The following is a 12,331-nucleotide window of genomic DNA, read 5'->3' as shown; positions in this document are numbered from 1 at the left end:
AGTAGATTAAGAACTGACTGGATGACTTGATTGAAAGAATAGTGCTTAATGGAACATGTTCAGCCTTCACTCTTTCTTCTGGGAGCACCATTCACTTGGACAAGATTGATAACCTTGAGTTATTTTTTGACTCCTTCTCCCTTTCCCTTCAGTTGCCAGTTTCTGTTGAGATTCTGTCTCCATAATCTATTTTACATCTTAACCTTTCTTTCTGTTCTCACTGTCACTTCCCTAGTCACTACCTCCCACAATAGCTTTCTCACAGATTTTTTTCACATGTCCACTTTCCTCCTTCCCCATCCATCTTCCTGTTGTTGTTGTTCAATCATTTTCAGTCATGTCTGACTCATTTGCATCATATCTGACCCTCATCCATCTTCCTACCATTCCCATAATAATCTTCCTTATATGCAGATCTGATCATGTGATTCCTCTAATCTTTAGTGGCTTCCTCTTACCAAGTAAAATTCATACTCTTTTGCCCAGTCTCTGTACAAAGCAGCCCTACCTTACCTTTCCTGGTTGGTCTCATATTACTCCTGCACTCTATACTCTATCCAAATGAGACAGCCCTCTGCTTCCCCTTCCTCAATCTCCCCCTCCAAACCAAACCAAAACAAACAAACAAAAAAAAAACAGGCACCATGCTCTCGTACCCCCATTTTTTTCTCATGTTGCTGTTTAAAATGTCCTTCTCTGTGTATGCCTAGGGACGTTTTATCCTTATTTTAAAGTCCAACTCAAATGCCACCTCCTCTGGTAAGCCTTGATTGGACTCCTAGGTTGGAAATAACTTTGCTCCTTGAACCTCACATAATACTTTGCTTTATAAGCCTCTATTATTATATCTTCCATGAACATTTCAATGGATTTCAAGTTCCATGAGATATGGCAGGTAAAAAAACTAATGTGATCTTAAGGCCTTATTATTAGATGCAAAAAGTGCAGAATAGTGAGGGATATTAACATTCTCCCATACTCTATCCAGATCACATCACATCTGGAGTACTGTATTTAGCTCTGGGCACCACATTTAAGGAAGGATATTAACAAGTTCTAGTGAGTTCAGAGTAGGGTTACTAGAAATGCAAGGTGACTCCAAACTACACTATACAAGTCAGTTAAAGAAGATAAGTTTGGAGCTTGGAGTAGAGAAGCACTGGGAGACTGAGGAGGAAGACCAATCGCTAACTTTATTTAAAGGATCACTATGAAAAATAGAAACGTTGTTTCACTTGACCCCAAAAGACAAAAGTAGGAGCAATCAGTGACAGTTACCAAGAAAGAGATTTAAGCTTCACCTAAGCAAAAAACTTCCCAACAATTAAAACTATAAGACCAGGGAATGGGGGTGTCTTGAGAAGTAGTGAGTCCGTGTGATCCACTATTTGTCAGGCATGTTGCAGAGGGTATTTTTGTTCAGTTGTTTGTTGGATTCAAATGCCCCTAAGCTCCCTTCCATCTCAGATACTGAGATTCAAAAATTTTAGCCCTTAACAGTACCCATAAAGCCACTTGAACATGGAAGTTGCCTAGCTGCTTTGATACACAAAGGGGCTGTGTGCTGGGGTTTCTTTAGGACTAGAGTTGAAATGCCCTTGAAATCCCCTCTCTTCAGGAGTAATGCTGTGAATGGCATATGTTGGGATCCCCCCAGAAGCCAGGATGAGTCAGATAAACACATGGTTCTTTTGGGTAAGGTTTGATGATGCTCCTAATTATCTTCACTGTAGGGTAGTGATGAGAGTTTGCTTCCCTTATTGATTAGTCCTGTTGAGTGACTGAATCTTTACTCTAGTCTGGCAAATAGCCACCCATCTAGGGCAAGTAACAATTTAAGATGAGGAAAGAGAAAAGGAAAGATGCATATTTTTTTTCAATTTAAGTACCTCTGTGCTACCTGTGAAACAAATGAATTAAAAAATTAATTTTTAAAAATCATTAAGGGTCTACTGTGAGGGAGTCACTATGTTAAAATGGCCAAGTCAGTAAATTGTGAGGCTAAATTAGTCACATATGTATGTTTGCTTCAGGAATCCATGATTTCATTGATGAAGATATCACTCTCACCAATGCAGAGCACAATTCCCTCCTTTACCTGTAGACAGTCTTTATGAGATGGTATGGTCAGATGGTTGCTAAACCTCAGTTGATGGGTCTCTCTAGACTTAGCAGGGTTAGTTTTCACACACATAAACTTACAACTCAATGCTGGGTCCATACTCAAAGCTTTTCTTGCTTTGTGGAATCTGCCAGTTTGTGTTCTAGTGGCATAGTTTTTCGAGGACACAAGGTCACCTCCATGTGATGATGTATTTGAAAGGCTGTCATCACAAAGAGATATTAGACTTGTTCTGCTTTGCTGAGAAGGGAATTAGGGGATAACTGCAAAAGTAGGGGTATAGGCTTCATTTTTTTCTTTGTATCCTCAGAACCTAGTACTGTGCTTGGCACAAAGTAGAAGCTTATTGAATCAAAGTTGCAAAATAAGCAAATATATGGTGGGGAAACAACAATGAAAGCTGATCAAGAAAGAAATTGAGAATCTTGTAAGGTAGTGGATTCACCCTCACATGAGGTCTTCAAGCAAAGCTGAATGCTCACTTGTCAAAGATCTTATAGAAGAGATTCTTGTTCTGGTAAGGGATAGACTACATGAAAAGGTCCCTTTTGGCTGTGAAATTCCATTGATTATGTGAGGCTTCCAAGGAGGAAGACAAATTAGTCACAGATTTTCAAAATAATACAAGTTGATACCAAATTTAAAAATCAATAGCACAGGGCTTCTTAGTAGAATGGGAGACTTGGTAGTAACAATGCCAGCAAAGGAATATACAATAGGCATTTTTCTAACCCCATAATGGGAACTGTACAGAGTCTTAGTTAGGATCCAGCAAGTCAGATAAGGTAGAAGAGAAAAATCCATAATCCTCTTTGTCAAGTATTCTCAAAGTGATTATTAAAGACAGTGTGGGCAAAAGACAGTTGAACTGGTCCCATTTGACTTTCCAGATTTTTCTAGCCTTTCCAGATACAAGGTTCTGATATCCGTGTTCTTTGAGAAACGTCTATGTCAGCTTATGAAGAGCAAAAATCAAAAGGAGCTTCCTCTTAGATATAATCTGAATATTGTATCCTCTAGTAGAAACCAAAGTCCCTGAAAGTAAGATTTGGTTTAGAAGATAGTATAATGCTGTAAAATTTTTATCCCCTCTTAGGTCTTTGCCTTCATCAGAGTGGGGTTCTCTGGGAAGAGTGCCTAGCACAGACACGGGATTCATCCATAATTTATAGTCCTATTTTTCCTTTCATTTTCTTTTCTGATTGACAAGCATTTATTTTCTCTCCCTCCAATCCATCTCCCCAATTTAAAAGAAAACAAATGCAAAACCTTCAGAACAAATATTTATAGCCATGCAAAAGGCGTCTAACAATACAAGCATCTAACAATAATCTAACTAGAGTCCATCTTCTTCCTCCAATGATGTATGTAGCCTAGCAAAACCTATGACATGGGAGAGTTTGCCTGGTGCACTGCTGGCCTTACCCGTGCTCACCCAGCTAGTGAGCACCTAGTTAAGAGGCAGGACCTTAAACCCAAGTCTTCCTGCGTCTGGGGTCTGTCCTCTATTCACTGTGACGTACGCCTTCTAAATAATTTCGGTTCATCAAGAGTTTAATTGAGGCACGTGCGTCCTGCGTCATCAGCGTGCGCCCGCTCAGGCAGCCTGACGGAGGCGGCTGCCGCAAAGCCGCCGTGGTGACAACGATGATGGCCGGGACCGGGCCACTCCCCGGAGGCGGGGAAGCTGTGCCCTCGGGCCCAGGGCCCGGGGTGCCTGGGAAGAGCGGTGAGGAGCGACTGAAAGAGATGGAGGCAGAGATGGCGCTGTTTGAGCAGGAAGTCTTGGGGGCTCCAATGTCTGGGATTCCAGCCCCGCTCGTAGCCGCTGTGGAGCCAGCGCCCGTGCTTCGCCCCATCATTGCCACTAACACCTACCAGAAGGTCCAGCAGAGCCTGGAGGCCCGGGCAGCGGCAGCAGCTACAGTAATTGCGCCCATCGTGGGTCCCCCTGGCCCCTTTGTGAGTCCTGTTGGCTTCGGGCCTGGGGGAGATAGAGGTCGGCTGGACAGCTCTGAGGCCCGGGATGCCATGTTTCTCCACTTGGCAGCAGGTGGCCCACGCCCCATGGCTCTTCGGCTACCACATCAGGCCCTGGTCGGGCCTCCCCTCCCTGGGCCTCCTGGACCTCCTATGATGTTGCCACTCATGGCCCGGGCACAGGGACCCCCACTTGGCACGATGGTGACCCTGAGACCTCCCCCCGAGGAGCCTCCAGCCCCTCGGGAACTAGACCTGGGCCTGGGCCTGGGTTTGAAAGAGAAAGAGGAGGCTGCAGCTGCGGCTGTGGCTGTGGTAGCTGCCGCAGCTGCTGCAACTTCTGGGCTGGAAGAAGTGGGTGTGGCCGTGGGGGGCCCAGGAGCTACCGCAATCATCGGGCCCAGCCTCCCCTTGCCCTTGACCATGCCCTTGCCTGAGCCTGAGCCTCTGCCTCTACCTTTGGAAGTAGTGCGGGGCCTGCTCCCACCCCTGCGAATCCCTGAGCTCCTGTCTCTCCGGCCCCGGCCCCGGCCTCGGCCTGAGCCCCAGCCACCCCCGGGACTCATGGCCCTTGAGGTCTCAGAGCCACTAGGTGAGGACAAGAAGAAAGGGAAGCCAGAGAAGCTGAAACGGTGCATCCGAACAGCAGCTGGGAGCAGTTGGGAAGACCCCAGCCTCCTGGAGTGGGATGCAGATGACTTCCGAATTTTCTGTGGGGATCTGGGCAATGAGGTAAATGATGACATCTTGGCCCGAGCCTTCAGCAGATTCCCCTCCTTCCTCAAGGCCAAAGTTATCCGGGATAAACGCACAGGCAAGACCAAGGGTTATGGCTTTGTCAGTTTCAAGGACCCCAGTGACTATGTGCGGGCCATGAGGGAGATGAATGGGAAGTATGTGGGTTCCCGTCCTATCAAGTTACGCAAGAGCATGTGGAAGGACCGGAACCTGGATGTTGTGCGGAAGAAGCAGAAAGAGAAGAAGAAGTTGGGACTTAGATAGCCCAAATCACCAAGATTCCCCCTTATCCTTTATGACGTGCTTGCCCCGTCCCCAAACTGAATAAATTTGAATTCTTAAAAAAAAAAAATTAAGAGCCTACCATGTGCCAGGCAGAGGGTTAGATATGGAGGACAAAATTAAATGAAACATGAAAAATGAAACAGTCCTTGCACTCAAAGAGTTTACATTCTTTGGGGAAGGGGGTAGGAGAATTGAAAGGAACCTAGATATGTAAATACAAAAGAAATCCAAAGGAATTTTAATGGTGATGTACTAAAATGAGAAAATGAAGAAATTTCCCTTACTTTGAGTGGAGCCTTTAGTTAACACTTAAGAAGAAAGGGACTTTCAGAGGCAGGGATGAGGAAGGCAAGCATTCCAAGTAGGAGAAACAGCCTGTACAAAGGTTTGGAAGGAGACTATGCAATGTATGGGGAATAGCACGTGTGCCGGTTTTAATGAAAAGTAGATTGTATACTGATAAATAAAGGTAAATCAGTCCAAGAAACTTAGGTTCAAGCTGTATTGTGAAGAACACAATGCCAAAGGACATTACGAGTTTACTCCATAATGCTTGTTAAATGAAAGTCACTGGATATCACTGATTATTACTATAAATGGTTGGAGAATGGGGAATCTCTAACACTTGATATAAAGAAAAAGACCATAGAACCATAGCTGTAGAGCTGGAAGGGACCTTAGATGCCATCTTGTCCAATACCCTTATTTTTCATATGAGGAAATCAAGGCCAAGAGATGCTTTCCCAAGCTCACAAAGGTAATGACAGACCTGAGATTTGAGATTCTTTCAAATCCAGCATTCCACTGCAGGGAGAAGGCTGCTTTAAATGATTGAACTAACTACATCTTTTAAAAGGGACAGAAAAGATTTTTTAAATTTTTGAAAATTGCTTTAAACTCTGGCAATGCCTTATTGAAGCAGGCTTCCCTGCATGCTGAGATGACAAAAATAAACTGTCCTTTGGTGTTACAAAATACAGAGATTGAGAGCCACTTAAGGGCATAGTTTGAAACGAAAGAGCAAGTAATGATGGAAGAGCTTTCCCTTTAGGTCCTGGTTATGGGGAGGCCACACTGCAGGGAGCTGCTTGCCACACTGACAGTGGGCTGGAGCACTGAATGACTCCACTTGCCCGACAGCCAGTCAGAGCTGTAGTTCCCATAGGTCTCTGCCCAATGAAAAGGTTTGCCTCCTGTTTGGATCAAACTGGGACAGAGCTGAGAAGGGACGTCATCCCCCCAGCAGGACAGGGATGGCAATGCCACGCACAAGAGTCCATGGCCTTCTGCCCAGGATATTAAGAGTTTGTTTATGTAAATTACCAATTCAGTGTTCAAGCTTAAAAAGAAACCACACTTGCTCTTGTGATGACAGAAGAGACTTGCTCCTGCAAGGGTTGATTGGTACTTTAAAGGAGGTCTCCACATTCTCCAAAAGAAATGATGGCATTAACATACTCTATTTAAAGGATAGGAAATTGAACAGAATTTGCCAGACTTGGGATGGACTGGCTAATCTGTGTTCCATCCAAGTTGAACATTCCATTTTTACAAGGACTCCTTTGTTGTCATGTTGATACACGGATTAATAAATGCTTGACCTTTTTCAGTGGTGAAGGAACAGTCTGTGCCTCAGCAGCACAATATTGCAAGAAGCTCAAATGGAGAGGAGCCAAATGGGAACCCCCATGGGACAGATGGGCAAAATATTCAGATGCTAGAAACACATTAGGGGAGAATTGGGTAAGGGAAAAACAGGAAATAGAGACCTAGTAGGAGTCCTAGACAACTTCTCAAGTGTTTTGAGAGAGATCTATGGTCAGAGCTATAATCAAGGTGGAATTATTAGGGCTTTGCTCTAGGATATAGAATCATGGAAATTTAGGTCATGTGTTCTTTAAATAGAAGAGAGTCTATAGAAATAGTGAATTCCTCCCTCCCACTTAAGTAATAATTGTATTTTCTTTACTTAACAAAGTGCCAAGTTGATTTGTAAACAGCTTTATGCTGCTTGCCCTGTATACCAAAATCTCTAGTTATGGATCAATCATTCTCTAACCTGGGTCCTCTTTTTTTCCTCCTACACTCATACTTGGGGACCTCAGCAGTTCTTATGAGTTCATTTATCATGTCTTTGCAGATGACTCCCACATCTATAAATTCCACCCAGTCTCTCTTTTGAGCTCTAGTCCTATACTACAAACTGCCTATTGCACATTTCAAATTGTATTTCCCATAGCCATTTCAAATTCAGCATGTCAAATAATGAATTTGCAATCTTTTATTCAAAATCTACACCTTTCTAAAACTTTGCTATTTCTGTCAAGGGCACAACCATTGTTCCAGTCATACAGGTTTGTAACTCTACTGACATTCTCAACTCCTTATCTATACTCACCCCACACATCTAATGTGTTGCCAAGTTGGCCACTTCTAACATCTCAAAATCTCTTGCATATATTGCCTTCACTCACAGCCTGCACCCTTGTCCAAGTCCTTATTGCCTTTTGCCTTGACTTGTAATAGCCTATTTGATTTCCCTACCAGGATTCTTTGCCCCACTCTAATCCATCTTCTAGTCAGCTTCCAAGTGACCTTCCTAAAGTATAGGTCTAACCATATCTTCCTCCTTCCAACCCCAATAAACTTCAGAGGCTCCCTATTACCTCTAGAGTAAAATACAAACTTCTCTAAAATTCAAAGTTCTTCACAATGAAGACTCTTGCCATGTGCAGACTTCTTATCTATTACTCATTTCCATCCATTCTGCAGTCCAGCCATAATGACCTACTTGCTCTTACACATACAAGATGTTCTAACTTCCATCTCAGTGGCTTTGCATTGACTGCCCTTAATGACCCTAATGCATGTCTTCTTAATCTTTCCTCTTAGAATCCCTGGATTGTTTCAAGACTTAGTTAAAATATCATCTATAGCAGTGATGGGCAAACTACTGCCCACAGGCCAAATGTGGCCCCCTGGAATGTTCTATCTGGCTGAAGGACATTATTCCTAATCTGACGAATACAATGAGTAGGATAAAATACAATGGAGCTTCAAAAGAGTTGCCTTAGAGAGCAGAGCCAGAAGAACATTGTACACAGAGACCAATACACTGTGGTAAAATAGAATGTAATGGACTTCTGTACTAGCAGCAATGCAATGATCCAGGACAATTCTGAGGGATTTATGGGAAAAAAACGCTACCCACATTCAGAGGAAGAACTGCAGGAGTGGAAACACAGAAGAAAAGCAGCTGCTTGAACACATGGGTTGAGGAAGACATGATTGGGGATTTTGATTCGAAACTACCACACCAATGCAATGATCAACAATTTGGAAATAGGTCTTGATCAATGACACATGTCAAAACCAGTGTAAATGCGCAGGGGTGGGGGGAGGGCGAGGGGTGAAGGGGAAAGTAGGAGCATGAATCATGTAACCATCTTAACTTTTCTAAAAAATGAATATGAATAAATGTTTAAAAAAAACCTATCCAGGAAAAAAAAAAGAGTTGCCTTAGAAACAGACTGACAGATGAGCATTTCCTTTCCTTTGGACCCCTCTTTAAAAAGTTTGCCCATCACTGATATAGGAAGCCTTTCCTGGTTGCATAACTGTTAGTGTCCTCTCTCCCAAAATAAAATACTAATTTTTGTATATTCCATATAAAATTACATTCTTGTCCTTGTTAGGATGTAAGTATATTGAGGGCAGGGATTATTTTACTTTTGTTTTTGCATTCCCAGCAGTTGGCTCAGTTACTGGTACATTGTAGACACAATAAATGCTAGTTGATTGAATAATTTTGCAGATAAACTAAAACTCAGAAAAGTGAAGTCATTTGCCCAATGTCCCACAGCTAGTTAGTGAAGATCACTAATTCAGATTTCTTTTCTAGTCCTCTTTATGGTAGCATACTATTGTGTTTGTTGGGTATGAATAAGTAATGAGAACTGTCTACACTGTCCTGAATGGGTTAAAATTCTTATTTCTTGGTTTTCAAGTTCACAAGATGTTGTTCTATTGCAACTACATCATAAAATCAAAGTTTTAGAGCTGAGAGGAAACTTGGAGGTCATCTAGGCCAACTTCTTCATTTTAAAGATAAGTAATTGAGGTTCAGAGCACAGAAATGATTGGAATCAAAGGGTCACTGAGATGTTAAATTGTGGAATTGGGATTAGAACTTAAATTGGAACTCAGATTTTCAAATCTAGTGTTTTTTCCTCTTTATTACCTTTACATCTCCCTCTTCCTTTAGCTCTTTTCTTATATTATTTCCCCATATCTCTTTTCCTGGCCAAGAACAACTTCAAATTTAGAAGTTCATTTCAGCATAACCCAAAAGCCCTTTAAAAAACCTAAAGTATTTGTGAGAAAAAGCACTGAAGTTGGTATCAGGGGATTCCAGAGCTGGTAATTCTAGCACATAGCGTAGACATCGCCACATGCAAGAAAAATCACCTCAAAATAAACTTTAAAAAGTGAATTCAGTTTAGAGTTGGGAAGAGAGATCTGAGACTATGGAAGATGAAATCCCACTTGGGTAGAGTCCCAGCAAAGTAATTGTGGAGCTACTATTGGGGAGGCCACCATCTGGTGGAAAAGGAGAAAAGATAGAGATAGGAGCTAAATTGAGGAGCTCACTTTGACCTTGGATAGTTTCTTATTTTAGCTAATAGCTTTTGCTAACTAAATGCTAAGTTTGGTTGTCTCTAGCTACTGAAGAAATGGGAATACTGTCAGCACCCTCTAAATTTTGGCATCCAGGGTCAAAGTGCTAATCACCCCACCCTGGTTGAAACGCTAGCTGACTTTGCTACTTACTAGCTGCATAACCTTGGAGAAGTCCCCACAGTTTCCCCTTCTAAATCCTATAATCTTGTGACATAGTAGTTACTAAAACAGTACAAAATCCTTTGAGCCTACAGATTGAGCAAAGAGAAGCTGACATCTCTGGCAGACTCAGAAGGAAGGTGGATCATATCTGGAATAAGGCTTTTCCATTATTTCATTATTCCTAGGGGGTAGTGTTGGTGGCGTTGCTGACCCCTTGTTTGTCAAAAGCAATAGTACTGGCTCCCATTTGTGCAATATGTCTGATTTACAAAAGGCTGAGGAGTGCTTGGGCTTTGATGCCTCAGTGGTTCATAGAAAAGCTTACATGAAAGAATTTGAAAATAACTTCACTTCTGGTGCAAAACAGCTCTAGTTTGGATAGTCTGAGATCATCTGTGGAACCTGATACCCTGGTAGAAGAGGAATTGAAGCAATAAGTATCTGAAATGCACAGAAAACAGGGAAGGGAGGTTGGAGAACTCAAAGTAATGGGAAACAATTGGTCTCTGGTGAGGCATAATGCGTGTGTCTACCTGTGCTCTGTGCTGCAGGAAGCAGTTGATGGGACCTACGAGACCAGTCTTAAAGAGAGAGCTAGAAAGTGGAAACCAACTGGCATCAAGGTATTCAAGGGCAGGACCAGCTTTTAAATCACATTTTCTGCATCTTTTCATATAAGATTGATGGTAATCAGAGCTTTGAAGGAGACAAAGTCCTGGTTGTTCCCAGACTTGGGACTTTTCAGTCCTTTATTCCCTGGACTGATCTCTCCTTTTCCTAGGCAATAGGTCTCATGCTCTATTTCTCATTCCCCACTCAAGCTTGCTCTATGAAGAGGATTTGATCAAATCATCCACAATTATGTTAATGAATCCTAAAGATCTGAAAACTTTAGTTAGAGCTTGAAGGAAAGTACCTCAGTTTCCTCATCTGAAAAAATGAGTTGGACCAAAGGCTTCTAAGAGTTCTTCCAGCTATCAAGCTACAGCAGCCATTAGGAAAGCTGGCTCTAGGATTATAGGTTTTTGAACCAAAAGGTACCTGAGAAGTCATTTTATAGATGAGAAAATTGAAGCCCACAGTAGTTATGTAATTTGTCTAATAAGTAGTAGACCTAGCATCTGAACTAGCTTCTGAATCTAGAACTGTTGCTACTATCCTGTTCTACCCCCACAAGGGAGCTTGGAGCAGCAGTCTAATAGAGTATAGTAGTTGGAGTTAGGAAGATCTTGGGTTCTACTCCTGTCTTCTGTTTACCAGCTGGATGATCACAGACAGGTCATTTCATTTCTCTGAGCCTCGGCTTCCTCATCTATAAAAAGGGGATAATAACATTGCTCTTTCTCAGAATTGTTATGAGATTTAAATGAGACAGTATATATAAAATATTTGCAATAGCCTCTAAAGGACTATGTAAATGTCAGTTATTGTTTTTATCCTGCTGGCCAATCCTTCCATTTCTCATTTGAGAAAACAGATCCTGAGAGATTCTGAGACTTGCTCATATGACGAAGGAAGTGAGTGTAGACGTAGGACTTGAACCACAGTGCCTCATCCCTGACTCCAAGGCTCTTTTCACAGTGTCATACTTAACACTTCCAAAGAGGATATTTACATTTTAACTGGAAATAAATCTGTTAGCCAAAGGAATGAATTTCCAATTGTTGAATTTCAAATGTAAGCCAGCTGGATAGAGAAGACTTTTTGAGGAGAGAGATTATCTCCTGAAATCACAGAATTAGAGGCTTCTCCAGTGACTCAAGAATTGCCTACCTTCCAGGAAGGTCCATTTTAATTTCTAGGCCTTAAAACCACCACCCTGGGAGTCTTTGCAGGGACAAAAAATTAGTTTGAAACAATTAAAGAAGCCATCTAGGGAAGCCCCTATTCCCAAGCTGAAATAAGGGATCAGAGTGACAAAAAAATGTGACAACTGTTGTCTAGATGGCTGGTCAAAGGATTGTCAAGGACATGATACATAAGTAGATTCTATTCTAATGGGGAAACACAACACACTAATATGAAAAAGGGTGGCAAAGGTAGGGGGAAGATTAAAGGTACCCAGCCTGGGGTTAAAGTCAGGAACAGTCCTGGGGGAGGAATGAAGGCCAGCCAGACACCTCTCTAAAAATGAAAGCTCTGGGAAGAATTATAGGAAGTTCCAAGATGTGACAGAATGGCACTATGAATCCCCAAGGTATGAAGAGTACCAAAGAACTAGTTGTCATGATGATATATTTGAAGGGGAAGAATTAGAATAAAGAGGTGAAAGGACATAATCCTTGAAATATCCCTGGAACACTGATGGATTCTGGTGCATTAGGCCAAGGACTGTTCGTTGTTTTTTTAATTTCTAACTCCTAG

General features: G+C 42.2%; 1 protein-coding gene across 1 annotated transcript; it reads left to right on the top strand.

The window, feature by feature from the left end:
• Positions 1-3,772: 3,772 nt before the first annotated feature.
• Positions 3,773-5,104, top strand: LOC123252891 (RNA-binding protein 42-like). Its single transcript, XM_044682125.1, has one exon. It carries the CDS (start codon positions 3,773-3,775, stop codon positions 5,102-5,104), a length of 1,332 nt encoding a protein of 443 aa, XP_044538060.1.
• The last annotated feature ends 7,227 nt before the right edge of the window (positions 5,105-12,331 follow it).

This window comes from Gracilinanus agilis, chromosome 6 (assembly GCF_016433145.1).
Source record: "Gracilinanus agilis isolate LMUSP501 chromosome 6, AgileGrace, whole genome shotgun sequence".
NCBI lineage: Eukaryota > Metazoa > Chordata > Mammalia > Didelphimorphia > Didelphidae > Gracilinanus > Gracilinanus agilis.
This window is presented reverse-complemented; position numbering and strand designations above follow the sequence as displayed.

Bases quoted from the DNA above. Each gene is read 5' to 3' on its own strand.
- LOC123252891 (XM_044682125.1), top strand. From the start codon at position 3,773: ATGGCCGGGACCGGGCCACTCCCCGGAGGCGGGGAAGCTGTGCCCTCG.